This window comes from Otolemur garnettii, unplaced genomic scaffold, assembly GCF_000181295.1.
Source record: "Otolemur garnettii isolate 467f Iridium unplaced genomic scaffold, OtoGar3 scaffold00003, whole genome shotgun sequence".
Classification (NCBI taxonomy): domain Eukaryota; kingdom Metazoa; phylum Chordata; class Mammalia; order Primates; family Galagidae; genus Otolemur; species Otolemur garnettii.
Genome location: NW_003852398.1, coordinates 685,170 through 704,429, shown reverse-complemented (window position 1 = coordinate 704,429; position 19,260 = coordinate 685,170). Strand labels below are relative to the sequence as shown.

At 51.2% G+C, this 19,260-nt stretch overlaps 1 protein-coding gene across 3 annotated transcripts in view; it reads left to right on the top strand.

The window, feature by feature from the left end:
* CDHR2 (cadherin related family member 2) overlaps positions 1 to 18,623 on the top strand; it is a 43,955-nt gene extending 25,332 nt beyond the window's left edge. For 2 of the 3 annotated variants that reach the window (XM_003782233.2, XM_023515363.1), the window contains 25 exons: positions 184 to 309; positions 380 to 526; positions 602 to 677; positions 776 to 891; positions 998 to 1,231; positions 1,904 to 2,059; positions 2,157 to 2,318; positions 2,572 to 2,633; positions 3,481 to 3,724; positions 6,223 to 6,462; positions 8,339 to 8,408; positions 8,538 to 9,143; positions 10,210 to 10,281; positions 10,758 to 10,807; positions 12,902 to 13,053; positions 13,206 to 13,314; positions 13,405 to 13,493; positions 13,903 to 13,971; positions 14,071 to 14,148; positions 14,244 to 14,304; positions 14,390 to 14,514; positions 15,060 to 15,173; positions 15,255 to 15,332; positions 15,666 to 15,723; positions 18,369 to 18,623. In XM_003782233.2, coding sequence (XP_003782281.1) covers positions 184 to 309; positions 380 to 526; positions 602 to 677; positions 776 to 891; positions 998 to 1,231; positions 1,904 to 2,059; positions 2,157 to 2,318; positions 2,572 to 2,633; positions 3,481 to 3,724; positions 6,223 to 6,462; positions 8,339 to 8,408; positions 8,538 to 9,143; positions 10,210 to 10,281; positions 10,758 to 10,807; positions 12,902 to 13,053; positions 13,206 to 13,314; positions 13,405 to 13,493; positions 13,903 to 13,971; positions 14,071 to 14,148; positions 14,244 to 14,304; positions 14,390 to 14,514; positions 15,060 to 15,173; positions 15,255 to 15,332; positions 15,666 to 15,723; positions 18,369 to 18,536 — 3,462 coding nt within the window. In that variant the 3' untranslated portion in view covers positions 18,537 to 18,623. The remainder of the gene's footprint in view (positions 1 to 183; positions 310 to 379; positions 527 to 601; positions 678 to 775; positions 892 to 997; positions 1,232 to 1,903; positions 2,060 to 2,156; positions 2,319 to 2,571; positions 2,634 to 3,480; positions 3,725 to 6,222; positions 6,463 to 8,338; positions 8,409 to 8,537; positions 9,144 to 10,209; positions 10,282 to 10,757; positions 10,808 to 12,901; positions 13,054 to 13,205; positions 13,315 to 13,404; positions 13,494 to 13,902; positions 13,972 to 14,070; positions 14,149 to 14,243; positions 14,305 to 14,389; positions 14,515 to 15,059; positions 15,174 to 15,254; positions 15,333 to 15,665; positions 15,724 to 18,368) is intronic. The other variant, XM_023515365.1, reaches the window with a different exon arrangement.
* The last annotated feature ends 637 nt before the right edge of the window (positions 18,624 to 19,260 follow it).

Below are 19,260 nucleotides of genomic sequence, written 5' to 3'. Positions count from 1 at the left end.
CGCCTAACTGTCCATGGAACTACCTCAGTTCCTGGAGGTGGAAACCGAGGCCTAGGGAGGTTCATGATATGGTAGAGGTAGCATGGCTGCCCATGAGAGAGCTGCAACTCAGCTTGTCCCTCAGAGCAGGCCCCTGGGGTAGGGCTGTCCCGAGGAGTCTGGCCCCAGTGTGCTCTGCCTCAGGTCATCCCCAGTACTGGCGACAGTGAGCATCTCTTTCGGATCCTGGCCAATGGCTCCATCATACTCAATGGCAGTCTCAGCTACAACAACAAGAGCGCTTTCTACCAGCTGGAGCTGAAGGCCTGTGTGAGTAGGGCACAGTGGGCAGCCCCCTAGCCCTGGCCCTGGCTCCGGCTCACCGTGGTCATCTCCTCAGGACTCAGGTGGCATGTACAATGGCAGCCACGTTATCCAGTGCTCTTCACCTGTCTTCCTGTCCATCTCTGTGGTCGACCAGGCTGATCTGGACCCCCAGTTTGTCAGGGAGTTTTACTCGGCCTCTGTGGCTGAAGATGCAAAGGAGGTGTGCCAGGAGACCTGTGGGTCTTGTGGGGCCAAGGGTGGGGCAAGGGCTGGTGTTGAGCAGGCCTCTTTCCAGGGCACCTCAGTGCTGAAAGTGGAGGCCGTGGACGGCGACAGAGGAATCAATGACCCTGTGGTCTACAGCATCACCAGTGAGAATGGAGTGTCTCCAGACTGGGGCTGGGCCAGGGTGGGCGTGGGGCTCCACCAGGGTTGCTAGAAACAGCTTTCCCTCCTGCCTCCTTGCCAGACTCCACGAGGCCTGGCTGGTTTGACATCACGGCGGATGGGGTCATCAGAGTTTTTGCTCCCCTGGACCGCGAGCAGCTGCTGGAGGAGGACGAGGAGGTGCAGCTGCAGGTCACGGTGAGCAAGGGGTCCACCACCCCCACACTCTGCCCTCTGCCCTCTGCCCTCTGGTTGCTCTCTGAGTTCTGGTTCTCTGACCTCTGGCCTCCGCTGTGCACCTCAGGCCACAGAGTCACACCCCAACATCTTTGGGCAGAAGGCCAAGGTGAGCACCTGGGTCACACTGAAGGTGCTGGATATCAATGACCACAAACCCGAGTTTTACAACTGCAGCCTCGCAGCCTGCACCTTCACTCCCCAAGAGGCCTGCATCAACTTCACTGGCTACGTGGATGAGCATGCCTCTGCCCACATCCCCATCGATGGCCTCACCATGGTGGTCTATGACCCAGACAAGGCAGGTGCAGCGGCAGGGTGGGGAGAGTGGTCGGTGGTGTTCAGTGGAGTGGGGGATGGGGATGGCAGTGACGTGGGGGTAATCTCAGGTGTTGGAGTGCTGGGCAGTGTGGGCATAGCATGGTCTGAGTGAGTGTTAGGTTGGAGGACACTCTCTTAAATGGAGGCCGGCACTGAGGCGGGCAACTTGGGTGGCGTTCGAAGATGGATAACTGTGGGTGGTGTTTGGTAGTATTAGGTGACACAGAGTTGGTATGAAATGTTATGTGGAAGATGATGTTGGGTGGCCTTAGGTTGGTGGATGTGTAGAGCTGGTGGCAGAGTTTGCTGAAAGGTGGCACTGGTCACAGAAGTGATGTGGGATATAGGTAATGTTGGGTGTGTGGGGTGAACAGCTGATGGGAAGGCCTTGTGGGGGTGAAGGCTGTGTGTCCGGGCTCTGTCTCTCTGGCCCTGGACCCTGCAGTGCCAGGGGAAGTCCCCCTCCATTGAGCAGGGACTAGTGATCAACCCAGTCTCCTGGGCCCTCTTGCTTCAGTCTTTTGAGAACCCCCTCATGGGACTTTACCAGCAGGGCTTCCTGAGGCAGGAGCCTGGGGTCAGAGACTGGAGAAAGATTCAGGTGGGTGCATTGTAAGGGGAGGGGTCTCTGCTATATACCCCAACTTTACAGGGCAGAAATGGCACCTTCCTTCTGTCCCTGGGGGGCCCTGATGCAGATGCCTTCAGTGTGTCCCCGGAGCGAGCAGCGGGCTCTGCTGACGTGCAGGTGTTAGTGAGAGCCTCGGCACTGGTGGACTACGAGCAGCAGATGGTGATGGTGGTTCAGGTGAGGGGTGCAGGTCACAGTGGCGTTAGGGGCACTGGGGAGTGGATGCTGCAGGGCACTTGGGCCCTAATGCCACCACCCCTTCCCCTGTCCTCAGGTCATGGCCAAGGACTCGTTTAGTCAAAATGTTTCCATCGCCACAGTGACCATCCACCTTACAGACACCAATGACCACAGGCCTACATTTCCCCAGAGCGTGTATATCCTCACTGTGCCGGAGCACAGTGCCACTGGCTCTGTGGTCACCAGCAGCATCCATGTGAGTGATGGGGACACTGGTGGGCCAGGCTGGGAGGGACACACAGAGAAGACCTGGGGATGGTGGCCTGCCTGATCTCTGTAGTATCTGGTGTTGTAAGTCTCAGCAAGTATCCAGGCATGTGTGTGACAGTGTGTGGGGAAGGGTTCTCCTTTTCTGTCAGGAAGCATGGCAGCCTTGTCCTCAGGAGCTGCACAGGTGGCTGTGAGTGCAGCATCTCCACACAGTGCCCTGCCATCTCTCTGCCTCCCAGGCCACAGACCCAGACACGGGAGAGTGGGGCCGCATCACCTACAGCCTGCTCCCAGGAAACGGGTGAGGGCCATGGGGGATGGGGAAGGGCAGGCGGGCGTGTGGGGCCCAGGCCCACCTCTCTGCCCGGTCATTGGAATAGGGTAGCTGGCAAGGGCTTGGGGTGCCCAGTTATATTTCAGTTTCAGAAAAACAATGACTTTTTATTGGAATGGGGAAGAAGACAGAGTCTCTGTTGCTAGGATTAGAGTGCTATGATGACACCATAGCTCATTGCAAACTCAAACTCATGGACTCAAGTGATCCTCTTGCCTCACCCTTCCCAGCAGCTGAGACTATAGGCAAGCACCACCATGCCCAGCTAATTATTTTTCTTTTAGTAGAGACGGGGTCTCACTCTCACTCAGGCTGGTCTCAAACTCCTGAGCTCAGGCAATCCAGCTGCCTTGCCCTCCCAGAGTGCTAGTGTTATAGGAATGAGCACCACACCTGGCTACAATGACTCATTTGTTTAAGAATAAACATGTTGGCTCGGCGCCTATAGCTCAACCGGCTAAGGTGCCAGCCACGTACACCTAAGGTGGCAGGTTCGAATCCCCAGCCCAGACCCGCCAAACAACAATGACGGCTGCAACCAAAAAATAGCCGGGCGTTGTGGTGGGCACCTGTGGTCCCAGCTACTTGGGAGGCTGAGGCAGAAGACTCGCTTGAGCCCAGGAGTTGGAGGTTGCTGTGAGCTGTAATGCCACGGCACTCTACCCAGGGGGACAGCTTGAGGCTCTGTCTCAAAAAAAAAAAAAAGAATAAACATGTTGCCAACATTGCAGGACATACTCAAACAGTTGTCCTTGTGTATCATCTGAAACTCACACTTGCATTTTTATTTGCTGAATCTGGCCACCCTGAGCAGGGCAGACCTCTTTGAGGTAGATCCAGTCTCGGGGACAGTGACAGTGAAGAACAGCGAGCTGTTGGACCGGGAGACACAAGCCGTGTACTACCTGACACTGCAGGCCACGGATGGTGGGAACCAGTCCACCTCCACCGTCCTGCAGATCCACCTGCAGGACATCAACGACAACGCACCAGTGGTCAGTGGCTCCTACAACATCTTTGTCCAGGAGGAGGAAGGCAACGTCTCTGTGACCATCCAGGTATGAGCTCGTCCTGGACCTGGTGGGTGGAACAGGGACAGGCTTTGCAGTCCTGCTGGTCTTGGCTGTGTGGCTCTGGGAAAGTCACTCAGTATCTCTGGGCCTCTGTTTCTTCTTTGGAAAATGAAGATAGTCATAGCCTTATTTATGGGGTCACTTGGGAACAGTGAGATAGCACAAGACCTGGCACAGAACAAGCTCTCAAAGACATATTGTCATTATTATTATTATTTTTAAATAGAGACAGGGTCTCACTTTGTTGCCCAGGCTGGAACTCCTGAACTCAAGTGATCTTCCTGCCTTAGCTTCCAGAGTGCCTGAGACTACAGGCACACTCTACTATGGCCAACTAAGTTTTATACTTTTTTGTAGAGATGGGGTCTGGCTATGTTGTCCAGACTGGTCTCAAATTCCTGACCTCCTCCTACCTTGGTTGTTCTTTTTTATTTACACCTCTGACTCACTCCAAAAAGGACTTGAGGTCTAGATAAAAAAGTAAGATAAGGACTTGTGGTTTAGATAAAAAAGTAAGATAAAAATATGAAGGAAACAAGAAAAAGGAAGAAATAAAGATGGCATTGTTCAATGGCACGAAGGTAGAGTGTAGGATTGGGCTGCAAGTTTCATTCTGAGCTTTGTAATGGCCAAAGCAAAGAGAGAAATGAGACCAATGGCCAGGTTCCCAGAGTCTATCAGATAAAAATCCACCAGAGTCTGCAGAGAAACGCCATGGAAAAGCTCTTCTCCTGGTCCTGAGAAGTTCAGAAGCTTCACCCAGAGACATCTGAAAGGGGGTCTTGTGAGGAGTGGGCAACCAGGTCCCCAGAATGACAATCCAGCAGCCACAGAGCCCTCCCATCTTTCTAGGGCTGTGTGGTTTCTAGAGCATGTTCCCATCCCTGATCTCTTGAACAAATTGTGAAGAAGTTGGTAAAGTAAATGGCCGCATTGGAGCTGCAGCCCCAGACTTCTCTGGTCCTAACACCTGGGCCTTTTCTCCTTCCTGCTTGATGCTTCTTGCCCCGGTCAGTGAGCTCCTGAGATTTGCTACTGTAACCGAGTTGTCCAGCATGCCCCGAGAAGCACTTGAAAAACAAACTGGCCTGAGTTCAGAACACCAGGGGATGGATGAACAGACAGGATCAGGCTTTTGGAAAAATAATTTCTGGCTGCTTACAAAGGATCCATTTAGCAAATAAGATCCCAACAGAATTAAAATGAAAGAGAGAAGGTGGGATGGGTAGGAAGATGGCAAAAGAACTGGTTCTGGGTCAGAGTAGCACAGCTGACACCACTGGATTCAAATCCATATCTGCTGAGCACCTATATGGACCTGGTCCTCCACTGGGACCTGGGTCCTTGGAGATGAATCCATCATAATTCTTGTCCCTAGCAGGCTCTCAATTAGGAGGAGGGAACCAGACAGGTAACACAGAGGTTATGGAAGACTGGGGGAGGCACCGCTCTGGCCTGGATTTGGGCAGAGAAAGCGTAGAGGGCATTCGAGGTGAGGGAACAGCATGGGCAAAGTCAGTGGAATGGAAAAACCAAAGGTAAACCAAGCAGAGTTTGGGGACCTTGCAGGACAAGGTTCTCTCTCTCTCTCTCTGTCTCTCTCTCTCACACACACACACACACACACACAAATTGGATGAAAATAAAATATATAGTACCCTAGTTGGGGCAACATAGCAAGACCCCATATCTACAAAAAATAAAAAAATTAGTGGGGCATGGCAGCATACACCTGTAGTCTCAACTACTTAGGAGGCTGAAGCAGGTGGATCACTTGAGCCCAGGAGTTCAAGGTTGTAGTGAGCTATGATTGTATCACTGCACTCCAGAGCAACATGCTGCCTCAAAAAAAAAAAAAAAAAAAAAGTAAAGAAAAAAGATTAGCCAGGTGTTGTGACAGGTGTCTATAGTCCCAGCTACTTGGGAGGCTGAGACAGGACAATCACTTGAACCAGGAGTTTGAGGTTACTGTGATAACCTCATGGAATTCTAGCTTAGGCAACAGAGTAAGACTCTGTCTCAAAAATAAAATAAAATAAAATAAAAATATAGTGCTGAAGTAGTCATCATAGGAAAATCAGAATTTTGTTGGCCTTCACACTTACTATATGTGTTTATTTAAATTTTTTTAGTGTCTTTGATATATTTCTTCCGTATCCCAGGAATATCAGCCCCATAAGGGAACTATCTTGACCACCTCTCCATTACTAGTGTGTAGAACAGGGCTAGGTGTGTTGTAGGTACATAGTAAGCATTTGTGAGATGGAAGAATAACCCCAGTGCTTAAGACCTCAAAAGTTCTTGCAAGCTGTTGATCTGAGCCTCTGAGATGGGAAACTGAGGCTGAGAGATTGGCTAGCATCCCACTGGCTCTAGCCCAACCTATTGTCCAGGGCCAGAAAGGAGAATCAGGCTGCAGGGAAATGGCTTGGGGGCTGGAAGGTACCTGAGAGCCCATGGCTGACCCTTGCTTATCTGCACAGGCCTACGACAATGATGAGCAAGGCACCAACAATAGCCATCTGCTCTTTAGCCTGCTGCCTGGCCCCTACAGTCACAACTTCTCCCTGGATCCTGACACAGGGTTCCTTAGAAACCAAGGGCCCCTGGACCGAGAGGCCATTGACTCTGCCCTGGGGGGCCGCATTGTGCTGACCGTATGTGTGTCTGACCATGGCGTGCCTGTCCTCAGCACTGAGGTCAATGTCACCATCACTGTGGAGGTAAGGCCTGGCTCAGCCAGAAGCAGGATGCCAGGATGGGCCCGAGGGCCTGCTGGCTCTGGCTTGGGGACTCTCAAGCACCAGTTCAACTCATATTTCCATCCTTTGCAATACGGCGGGTAGGAGATTTCTGCAGTCAGCCTGCCTGGGTTACCATCCTGGCTCACTAATTGTGTGCTCCTAAGCAATTACTCAACTTCCCTGGATCCTCAGGCTCCTCGTCTGTAAAATGGGGGATGAAAATAGCATAAAGATTAAGTGAGTGAATTAACAGAAAGGGCTTCAAAGAGTGCCTGACCTATAGAAGATGTCAGCTCTGATTGTCAGTCTTGAAGTTCTACCTGAAACCCAGCACAATTTGAAAGCAGAGAAGGGGTGAAAATCAGTATTGATAGTGTCTGCTGCACATCTGGCCCTGCAAGGTAAAGCTAGTTATTACCATTTTATTGATCAAGAAACTGAGGCACAGAGAGTTTTGGTGCCTTGTCTAGGGTTAAGGAATGGAGTTTTGAACCCAGTCTATCTGGTTATAAGGCAGCCACAGTGCATAAGTCACCTTCCTTAGGAAAATTGTATCAAATGTGCATACACACCTTGTCCATAATGTAGATCCCCCATCTAGGGTTGGGCAGTGCACAGCCTGCACCATGACACATAGCAGCCTTTTGTCTCATTGGTTAGGGTTTGCCACTTTTCTATAAGTATCAGAGAGTGAGACTTCAGGGAAAATGGAGAAACAGAAGCAAAATTAGGATTTATTTGCTATCCTTAGGGTGAGGGTGGGCTGCAAAGAAAGAAGAAAGCAGAATTGCATTTCCTGAGTGAGCAGATCCGTTTATCCCTGTGAGCAGACATAACCGCCCTACAAGTGGGGACTACCATGCTATTTTCCAGAGGAGGACACTGAGGCCAGAGAAGTCGAGGTCACACATGAGGTGGAGGTGGAGAGAAATTTGACTCAGGGCTGCTCTGTTGGCCACACTGTGTATTAAGGCACCCTTGAGAATGCAGCTGGTTGTGTGTTCATGGGCCCAGTGATGCCATCTCTGGGAAATCACCATCAGAAGCACATCTAGTTAAGGAGCAGAGCGCTTTGTTTTCCAAGAGGTCCATTCTAGGGTTATCCAGAAAAACAAATGCTTGTGATGTCACCCACCCATGAGCAGACCCTGGGAAGGACCAAAGCATTTGGTATCCTCTAAGCACATGCCAGCATTGGCAGGGGATAGTGGAGGGCAGAGTCGCCTCTAGGCCATGGCAACAGTTTCGGGGGCTCCAGCTGTGCCTGGTGAGCCAGTACTGTGGGGGAAGCCAGAAGAGAAAACAGCTGGTATCCAAGGACAGGACCAGATCTGTGCTCCCAGGTTCCTGGAGTGCAGCTCTGCCTTAGCACAGAGCTGATGTCATGAGGTTTGCTGAGAGTGGGAGGGACAGCAGGAAGGAGAGGATGAGGGAAAGCATGGGCCACATCTGGGACCTCTGCAGACACATAATGGTATTGGTGCCAACACAGTAAATCCAAGAGATGTGGAGTCAAGTTGGGCCAGATGGACACAGGGACCCAGAATCATCCTTCCAGAAAGCAGGGTCGAAAACATTCCCAAGCTGCAGTCAGAGTAACAGGAAACAGTGGGGTTTCCTGACAACATACGAGAAACGGAGGTCCCTCTAGAGGCCTGCAAGCCCCTGGTGTGTGACCTGGGCATATTCCCTCCCCTCAGAGCCTATTTCCTCATGGGAAATTGGGCAGCACAGTCTGAGGAGAGAAGGTAGAGTCTGTGCATCAAGATAGAGGAATTACTGGTTTCTCAGATTGGCTCCAAAGAGCCCTCAGGGAGAGATGGGCCCTGAGACTCAGGCCTGCCTCCACCCGCAGGACATCAATGATAACCTGCCGATCTTCAACCTGTCCCATTACACGTTCTGGGTGAATGAGAGGGATCCAGGTAAGTCTTCCCTGAGCCAGGCTGGGCACTGGGGCTTGGTAGGCCTGAAGTGCCTGAGAGAGGTGAGAGGCAGAACAGGCTCCCAGTGGCCAGGCCAGCGGTCCCTCTGAGCTCTGCCCTCATCTACAGGAGTGCTGGTGGGCAACGTGGAGGCCTGGGATGCAGACCAGACGGAAGTCAACAACCGCATTAGCTTCCGTCTATCAGGGAGTGGTGCCAACAGCTTCATGATCCAAAGCTTTGTACTGGGGTCCAGGTGGGCTGAGGGCCGCATCAGGCTGTCCCCAGACTTGGCCTTGGACTATGAGGCACAGGCTTCCTACAATCTGACAGTGAGTGCTGAGAACCCAGACCCGCATGGGGGGGAGGCTGTGGTAGAAGCCTTTGTGTTTGTGAAGGACGTGAATGACGAACCACCCACCCTGGACTTGAGCTCACTCCGGGGCATCCATGTGGCTGAGAATGGCTCACAGCATGGCGAGGTGGCTGAGGTGGTTGCCTGGGATGTGGATACTGAAGCCCAGCTGCAGATACAGCTTATGAATGTCATCTGTACCAAAGATGGGGTCGACGTGGGCAGCCTGTGCCATGGCTGGTTCTCTGTGGTGGCCAATGGCTCTGTATACATCAATCAAAGTGAGGCCATCGACTATGAGACCTGTGACCTAGTTACGTTGGTTGTACGGGCCTGGGACCTCACCACGGATCCCCGCTTTCAGCCTTACAGCAACAATGGTAAGATGGCCTGGCCTGCAGGCCCTTGGCAGGCTATGGCTTAGGGGCTGGGACCCATAAGATCTGGGTTCAGATACTGGCTCTGTCCCCTCCCAGTTGCAGTACTGGAAAGTTCCAACTCTTCTGTGAGCTTGAGTTTCCCCATCAGTCCAGTGGAGTTGAGTAGTAAATAGGAAGATGAAATAGAAAGAAGCATTTAATGCAATGCCTGACACATAGTAGCACCTCATTAATGCTGCGATTTTGTGAGGCAGTGTAATACTAGCACTCTGGAAAGCTGAGGCAGGTGAATTGCTTGAGCTCAGGAGTTTGACACCAGCTTGAGCAATAGCAAGATTCCTGTTTCTATTAAAAATAGAAAAAAACTAGCCAGGCATTGGGGGCACCACCTATCGTCTCAGCTACTTGGGAGGCTGAGGCAAGAGAATCACTTGAGCCCAAGAGTTTGAGGTTGCTGTGAGCTATGATGCCACAGCACTCTACCCAGGGTGACAGAGTAAGACTCTGTCTCAAAAAAAAAAACAAAAGAAGGGTCACCCTTCAGAGCCAGACATGTACTTATGTCCCACCTCTGACACCACATAGAAGTAATGACCATAGTGACAGCCAGCATACACTGAGTCTTCACGACTAGAACTATGCCAGGCACTTTGTGAGCATTTCCTTATTTCCCTTCCACACAACCAGGAAGTAGGTGGTCCCTGTCCAATTTAATAGGTGAGGGAACTAAGGCGGAGAGTGGGTGTTTAAATAACCAGCTTACGCAGTTAAAAAGTGTCGGCATAATGTCACAGGCAGGTGGGATAAGTCTAGGCTGGGCTCAGTCCTGATCTACCACTCCTGCTGTGTGGCTTTGACAGGTTGCTTGTCCTTGCTGAGATCCAGGGGTCATACTCCCACTCACACAGGCCAGAGAAGTGGGCATGCCACCCAGGGAAGGTGTGGGGAGGCACTGAACAGGGTGATGCAAAGAGAGAGGCTGTAGGGATCATGTCCGAGGTCCAGGCTCTTTGGGTCAGGCCTTTGTCCGGAACCAGAGCCAGAGCCACTGACCTTATTTCCCTAGGAAGCCTCCCCATTACCATCGAGGACGTGAATGATAATGCACCCTATTTTCTGCCTGTGATGAAGACTTTTGGTAAGCAATCTTCTTACCAAATTCTTTGGTCTCTCTCCACACACGCACACACACACACACACACACACACACACATACACACCCTGCTCCATGGGACTACTGCTCTTGGGCACCCCCCACAGACCCACCTCAGGTCTTAGGAGTCCTTTAAAAAGGGAGGAGGGCCTCTAATCTTATCCCTCACACAAGGTTGCAACAGGAGGGGACACCTAAGGTTTCACTCCAGCTCTGTCCCTCTTGATGTCTGACCTCGGGCCAGTTGTTCCCTCTCTGGGTCTCAGTTTTCCCATCTGTACAATGGAAAGTGGATGGCTTGCTATTTACTGGCCTAGTGGCAGCTGTATTAAGGAGTCTCATTTGATGGAGAGGCTTTGGGAAGATTTGGGGGATGAACCCTGAGTTGAAGTTGTGGCCAATTGTGGTCCAGGTGAATCCATCCTTGACCATACTGATACCCTTCCTGTCCACACTTGTAGTGATCATCCCAGAACTTGTGATGTCCGGCCAGCAGGTGGCTTCTGTCCAGGTAAGTCTTTGGCTCCAGCCTTTGTTGGTCAACTTAGCCACAGAGGACACACAGCTAAGGCCTTCAGACCTTTCAGCTACCCCTCAAAACGTTTTAACACTAGAAAGAAAATGTTTGTGTTCCAATATACAAAAAAGAAAACCCTAGAATGGAAACAAACACTGGCATAATTGATATATTCAAACCTCACTATTTGTTAAATTTAGTATTCACAAAAATTTCATGACCATAAAAACCATTGTAGTCTGGATTTTTCTTACTACACCAGAATTCTTGAATATTACAGAGAACTCACAGTCAATTGCAATTTTAAAAAAAAAATATTTATTTATTTAAGACAGAGTCTCACTTTGTCACCCTGAGTAGAGTACTATGGTGTTATAGCTCACAGCAACCTCAAACTTTTGGGCTGAAGAGATCCTCTTGCCTCAGCCTCCCAAATAGCTGGGACTACAGGCACCCGCCACAACATTTGGCTATTTTTAGAGACAGGGTCTTGCTTTTGCTTAAGCTGGTCTTGAACTCCTGAGCTCAAGCAATCCACTTGCCTTGGCCTCCCAGAGTGCTAGGATTACAGGTGTGGGCCAGTCAATTGTAAATTAAACAATTCTAGGCAGGGTGGCTCACACTTGTAATCCCAGCACTTTGGGAGGCCAGTGCAGGAGGATTGCTTAAGGCCAGAAGTTTGAAACCAGCCTGGACAACATATCAAGACCCAATCACTGCCAAAAAATTTTTTTTAAAATAGATTCCTTGTAGTTAAATAATTTCCAGAGCAAAATTATAAAAATGCTTTTGATTTTTTTTTTTTTGAGACAGAGTCTCACTATGTCACCCTTAGTAGAGTGCCATGGTATCACAGCTCACAGCAACCTCAAACTCTCAGGCTTAAGTGATTCTCTTGCCTCAACGTCCCAAGAAGCTGGGACTACAGGTGCCTGTCATAACATCAGCTATTTTTTTGTTATTGTTGTTGTAGTTGTCATTGTTGTTTGGCAGGTCCGGGGCTGGGTTCCAACCTGCCAGCCCCAGTGTATATGGCTGGTGCCCTAATTGCCGAGCTACAGGCGCCAAGCCTGCTTCTGATTTTTTATAGTGTTGAGTGTGTTGTGTTTATTAGGGGTGGTGGCTTTGCCATGTGGGAGTGAAGCCTGGCTAGGCTTCCCTGGGCCTCAGTTTCTCTCCATGACAAGAAGCTGGTCAAGTGGTATCTGGGTACCACTCCCTATGCTGTGGAAAGGACATGGGTATAGCAGATGGACAGGACTGGTCTTCCCTACTTAGAGCTGAGGATGCCCTTAGAACAGGGTATCTCTCTCTCTCTCTTTCTCTGAATCTCAGATTCCTCTTGTGAAACAGGAATAGTAATTCTCCATAGATAGGTTTTTTCAAGTTTTAAAACAGTCAATCTTCCATTCTTCAGCCAACTGCATTCCAGTGTCATGAGTTTATCTATGTCTATTTCTTTAAATAGACATCTCTTTGAAACATAAACACCAGCGTTGAACTCATCCTGAATGGCAATGCCAGTGGACTCATGGCTCTGTGTGTTAGTTATATTTTTCTCTAAAAGGCACTATAATGAATAAAAATGTTTGTCCCTCCATTGCTGGATTCATGGTCCACTAGTTCCTGGCCTAGTGGCAGCTATATTAGGGGTCTCTTTTGATGGAGAGGCTATGGGGAGGTTTGGAGGATGAACCCTGAGTTGGGGTTGTGGTACTGGTATTCATGTTAGTAAGCACTGGTAAAATGGATCCAGGGGAAGGTCCCTGGCACACAGTGGGTGCTTAGGAAATCTCTATGCTGTGAGTGTGGGTGTGGGTGTGTGTGGCAATGGAGGGGCGGGGGAAGCAGGGGAGGATCTCCATATTGGTTAGTGATCTATTGAGATGGAGACTTGTCCAAATCTGGATCTGCAGAGTAAGCACACTGTTTTTCCAAAGGACTAGCTTATTTGGGGGCAACATGGAGAAGGCTGATAGAGATGATGGGGGACAAGCCTTGCAGGCCACCCTTGCCTTGGATCCCTGTTGGGGGTGCATGGTGACTGGTCTGGCCTGGCCCCCAGATTGTGTCCACTCTTGCTCCTAGGCCAGAGATGATGACTCAGGGAACAATGGGGCCATCCAGTTCTCCATCCTACAAGTGGATTTCATCTCTAAGGATGGGGCCGTGACCCCTTTCCAGGGCTTCTTCAAGATCTCCACCTCCTCTGAGGCCAATGTGTTCACTGGCAATATTGAGTAACTGCGGGAACCCCCTAATGGTGGCCAGGGGAGGGGACCAAAGAGGGCCTCAAGGCAGTGAGTTCCCTATCCTGGGAGGTGTACAAATGGGTTCCAGAAGACTCCAGCTTGAATTCCAAGACTGAACTGTGCCATCCCACCTGTTATAGGCTGGTGACCAGCCTCGATTCCACTCTCCAAGGCACCTACCAAGTGACAGTCCAAGCACAGGATAGACCTTCTGTGAGTCCTGCCCAAGAAGCTAAAATCACCCTGAATGTGAGTGCCAGTCTGGTCCCCAGTCCCTATGCCCTCTGCCAGCCCACCAGTTCCCAAATGCTTCAATCGCCCCATGCCCTCTTCCCCAAGCTCTTCACTGTGGACCAGAGTTACCGTGTGCGGCTACAGTTCTCCACACCCAAGGAGGAAGTGGGAGCCAGCATAACAAAGATTAAGGAGTAAGTAGGTCTAGGGATCCCAGGAGGGGGCTATGGGAAGATCGGAGCATGGGATCCCCATCCCTGAATGAAATGTCTCTCAACCCTACTATTTGTCCCTGTTGGCATGTTCCCAGAAGGCTATGCCCAGCCAAGGGCAGAGGGAAGCCTAAATGGGGCTCCATGTACAGATGTAAAGACTGTGCATTGCACAATGGCACCCTACTTGCTAAACCATAAACTCAACCCCAGAAGAGGGGATCTCCTTTTCTAATTTGTACAAGGTGCTACCCGTTTAGCCAATAGTCCTGTCCAGAGGAGGTGCCCCTTACTCATTCACCCAATTCCTAATTCCACCGGCAGAGCCCTAGCCACAGACCTAGGCTAAGGCTACTATTATAGGCCTCTGTGACACCTGCCCCTTCTGCAGTGCTCTCACCCAGGCAACCAGGACTACTGTCTATGTTGTAAACATCCATGACATAGACTCCGTGTCTCGGTGAGTGCCCACAGATCTGGGGTTGGGGTGAGGAGAAGCGGTAGGAGAGGCCTACTGGGTGGTCCGGGTTTCTGACTCTTCAATCCTGCCCCCTCCCAGAGCCCGTGCCCACTCCTACCTTGATGCCTACTTTGTCTTCTCCAATGGGTCAGCCCTGACACTTAACGAGCTGAGTGTGTGAGTGGGGCTGCCTTTGGGGTGGGTGTAAAGGGTGAGCAGGAAGCCTGAGGCATGCCAGTGTCTCTCGGGCCTGAGTGGACTTTTGTGATCAGGATGATCCGGAATGACCAGGATGCACTGACGCAGTTGCTCCAGCTGGGGCTGGTGGTGGTGGTGAGCATGGGGAGTGGGCAGGAAAGGGGAATGGGCAGGGTAGGGTACTGACCCCACGGCCTCCCTAATATGCCTCCTTCCCCAGGGCTTCCAGGAGAGCCAGGAGTCAGACTTGCCTAATCTGCTCATCACTGTCGTCATAGCACTGGGGGTGGCTTTGCTGCTGGCCCTTGTGATCATGACCGTGGCCCTCGTGTGTTTGCGGAAGAGGTGCTGCTCCCGTTGTCCCCATGTCTCCAATCTTCACCCCCTCTCACCACTGAAGACATCAGGGAGCTGGGGGGGGGTGTCTTTAGAAAGAATTTGGATTTAGGCATCAGGTTTGTGTGTTGTCAATGCCCAGTTACCCACTGTGAGATCTTGGGTGAGTCACCTTGCCCCAATCCTGTTTCCTCATCTGCAGAATGGGCATGACACTAGAGTCCTCAACGCCCTTAGGAGAACATCACTTAGGAATGCATCTCGTGCCCAGCAAGACATTGGCATATGCAATATATATAACAAATACTGCTGCTTTTTCCAACATGTGAAGAGATAGTAGCTGTATCTGGGTTTGGTTTTCAGCCTTCCTACTGGCTGTACAGCCCTCCCCAAATCAATTGCCTTTTCTGGCTCTTCTACCCTCTGTAAAAGAGAGCTAACACTCTCACCTGCTAGGATCATGGTGAAGCTACACTCTTAGGGCCTCCACTGGGTGGAGTGGTATGCAGTGGGTATGCAGTGAAAGTGTGAGTGCCTCCTTTTGTGCCCCACAGCTACCACCGGAAAATTTGGGCTATGAAGGCTGCCAAAGAGGCCCGAAAGACAGCAGCGGGGGTGATGCCCTCAGTCTCTGCCATCCCAGGGACTAACATGTACAACAGTGAGCGGTGAGCAAGGGTCAAGGGGTGGATAAGAGACATTGTAGGGTGGCTGAGGGCCATGGTTGCTTGACCAGGCTTTCTCTCCAGGGCCAACCCCATGCTGAATCTCCCCACTGATGACTTGGGCTTGGAGTACCTCTGCTCTGGTGACTCGGATTACCTCAGGTTAGCAGTGCCTCTCACAGCCATGCTAGCAGGTGGCTCTTATTGAGGTGGTAGTGGTGGTAGTGATGGTGAATATGGTGGTGATGGTGGTGGCTGAGGTGGTGGTGGTGACAGTGATAGTAATGGTGTTAGTGGTGGTGACGGTGGCTGGTGATGATGATGGTGGTGGTGGTGGTGATGGTGATGGTGATGGTAGTGGTGGTTGAGATGGCAGTGGAGGTGATGGTGACAGTAGTGATAGTGATGGTGATGGTGGAGACAATGGTAGTTCTTGGCCAAAGACAGAGAAGACTGGGCCTGCCAGCAACCTGAACTCCATCACCTCTCCCACAGCCTCAACTCCTTGGATGAAAATTCTGTGGATCTGGATAAGAGCCATCAGGAAATCAAGGCAAGATGGGGGATGACTTAGTACTTGGGACTTCTGACTTGGGATCCTTCTCTGAAGGGGCTGGGGAACAGAGAGGGAGGGATCTGCAACTGACATAAGCAGCCTTCCTTCTCTGCATCAAGCCCCAGGAAGCTCTGTGGCTTTGGAATGGGGTCCAATTCTTGATCCTCCATTGGTTCACTGTGTGATCCTGAGTAGGTGACATCTTACTTCTAGTTCTTAGCTTTCTCATGGGTGTTAGAACATCAACCATGCTGGGCTCTTGTGAGGATTAAATAAGAACAGGCATTAAAAACCTGGCACAAACAAGAACTTGACAATCTGGTTCCACCCTTTAGGGCCTTTATATAAAAGCTGGTAGGGGTGGGGAAGAGATCCGGAGATGAACGAACAGTCTAGCAAAGGAGAGAAGGTAGGGGCAAACAAACAACAGCACTGTCATTCATTGAATAGATTAGTTGGTGAGATTAGACCAAAAGTTCATGCCTGTCTGCTATTTAGAGGCACCTAGGACAGGTCACACCCAGAGATTCTGGTTCCTATGGCCTTGGGGAGCCTGGGCATGGATATGCTGTAAAAGCTGCCCAGAGGACTCCAATGTGCAGGTGGGTTGACAACCACTGGAGCAGGTCAGTGGACTCCCTCTCTCCTTCCCACTTGGAAAACCACCACTAGAGCAGTTCTCTAAGGCACATTTAAGCTATAATAGATTAAGGGTTTTTTTGTTTGTTTTCTGTGTTTGTGTGTGTGTGTGTGTCTGGGGGGGGCAGTATCTGCCCACCATCCATCCATATTCACTCCCACTCTATGTCCTGGGCTTGACCTAGTCCCTGTCCGTTGGCCAGGGGCTCTACCCTGACCTCATGTTACCGTATTTATTTTCCTTAAGGGACTTTTTATTACCGTATTTATTTTCCTAAGGGACTTTCCTTATTTCCCTTACTGGGAAAGATTTGGTCAACCAAAGCCTCTCTTGGGCTTTAAAATACCAGAATGTTGCACAGTGGCCCAGTGTTACATGGCACAGGGAAAATGGAGTAAAGTATTTCAGATAGGCTCCCAGGATGGGGTTATATGTAGTAATTAAGACAGTACTGACCTCTGAGTAGACAGCTCTTTTCCGCTGGAAGATAGTTTGGAGCAAAATATCTAATGAACATTATCTGGGGAAACTGAAGCAAAAGGGAATAGTCTTGCCCGCTGGAGCTGTGGCCCTTTTGTAGAAGATATTTCTGTTTCCCCAGATGAGTAGAGTTAGAGCCCCCTGTGGGCTGGGAATGGGCAGGGAGCCCTGACAGAAGGGTTTAGAGAGGGAAGAAGGGTGGGCAGACCACAGAGAGTCTTCAAAGCCAGAAAAGAGCTAAGACCTTGTCCTGGAGGGGTTGCTTTATTTCCAAAAAGCTGCCTAATGCTCCACCCCCTCTCCTGCAGCAGTGAGTGGGCCCAGAGCCCACTGGACAGGACTAGGAGGCCATGGGGCCTTCTTGGGAGCTGCCTGCCCCTCCTCTCCCTTAGCTGATTGGGGGTCGTGGGTGTGACCTTTTTCCCAGGAATCCCTTGGTGTTGTGACTTGTCCAAGAGCTTCATAAACATTTGTGTGGAAGGTAGGAGTGATCAGAGGGCTCAACCATGCCAACCTTTCCAAATAACTAACAGGGGTGCTGACTTCAAGGTCAGACAGCCTGCAGGGCAAAAGCAGACCAGAATCCCGGTCTCCAGTCTCTGGGGCTGAGTCACATTACCTTGGGCAGCCCCCAACTTGGCCTCTGTCACAAGGGCTCTGTAGAGCACCGAGAGAATGTTCAGTCCCTCTGAAGCCCCTCAGATGTTCCACTGTTACCAGGGACTGAAACAGCCATAGTCTGGAAAAAGCCCTTGGAGTGTCCCAGAGAGGGCGGTGGGGGCGGGGGGTTGGGTGGTGATGGCCCTGCATTTGTCTCTGCAGCAGAGTAGCTGAGCCTGGGGAATCAGGAGGGTGTATGTGTGAGCAGGTGTGTGTGAGTGCAGCATGTGACATGGGGAGGAGGAAAAGGCAGGGCAGGTGAGACAGTGAGATTATGCCATGATGAACTGCAGGTGGGACCTGCCTGCAATAGAGGTAGAAAGAGACCACAAATTCAGCCAAGGGCAGCATAACACCACAGACATACTATAGAGCCAGCAATACCAGTGGTCTGCCCCTTCCTGGCCAGGAGAGCTCTCCAAGTCTGTTTCCACATCTATAGAACAGGGGACACGACCTCTCCCTCAGAGTTTCTGTGGGCAGTTGAAGTGACGGATAGACCTCTGCTTAACATGGTGCCTGCTGTGGGGTGCAGATGGCAGGACCTGTGCTGGGCTAGCTCCCTGGCACATGACACAAGGCCTGGTATTATTCAGGACTGGGCAGGACACCAAGATGCTATTGTACACTGGGTGGGGCAAAGGCCAGACACCTCCTCAGGACTACCCCTTCACCTGATCTGCACCATGACCAGGTCAGGGCCACCTCTGGGACACAGCCAGGAGCTGAGGACCAGGGAGGAACAGGGTGAAACCCAAGCTAAAGAGCCATCTGGTGATGGGTGTGAAGGCCCACCTGTGCCCCTAGGGCCTCAGATTTGGCCTGTTTTTGCCCTATCTGTCACACCTCCTTCTCTCCCTAGCAGAAAGAGCTGCAGCACAGTCAGCAGGGGCCAGCTCCAGAGCCCCTGAGTGTGGTCCTGTCAGGAAGGCAGGCAGGTGCAGAGACGCAGCAGCAGCAGCAGCAGCAGCAGCAGCAGCAGCAGGAGCCATCCTTCACCAATGCTGGCCCACACATCACAGAACTGTGAGGGGCCCCCCACTCTTTCAGGCCCCCTCGAAGAGGCCCCGTCATTCCCTAACTGGAGATAATAATATATATCCTGTTCCTTTGCTTCCTTTTGCCTTTGGCCAATCACAGCAGACAGGGACTGGGGAAAGATTTTATTATCAATGTATACTGTGACAGTTTGTAGCCAAAAACTGTGGCTGCAAGGGCAGGGACAGGGGCAGTGAGTGTTCATAAGGGACTTGTGGGGTGCACAGCACAGGAGAGACAAGGGGCTGGAAAGGGTGGCCTTTAAGGATAACTGGGGTTATAGAATGAGCTCTCTGTCCTGTCCCCAATACTCAAGACCAGCTGTCACACAGGTTGCCAGGGTGAGGCCAGCTGTGATGTCCAGACTTTCTGTGACTCTCCCTCTCAGCTGAGCCCCCAGGGCACTTCCTGAAGCTGCCTTTGGCCTATTTGAGAATTATGAACCAGTGCCCCAGAGGGACGGGGATGGGCTGGGGAATTGGGCCAGGTAGGTGGGAAACAGGAGTTGGGGAAGGACCACCAACAGCATGCAAGAGATGCCCCAGCTATAGGGCCAGACACTGTGTGGAGATACACACACTCGCTCGCTCCCCCATGTTGTCCAGGGCCTCACATGCACAGCCTTGTACACTCGGGGGCTCACACGGATCCTTGCCAACTTGGAGCATTACCACTCAGACAGGCATGCAGTCTTTCCAGTTTGGGGATCTGGCATC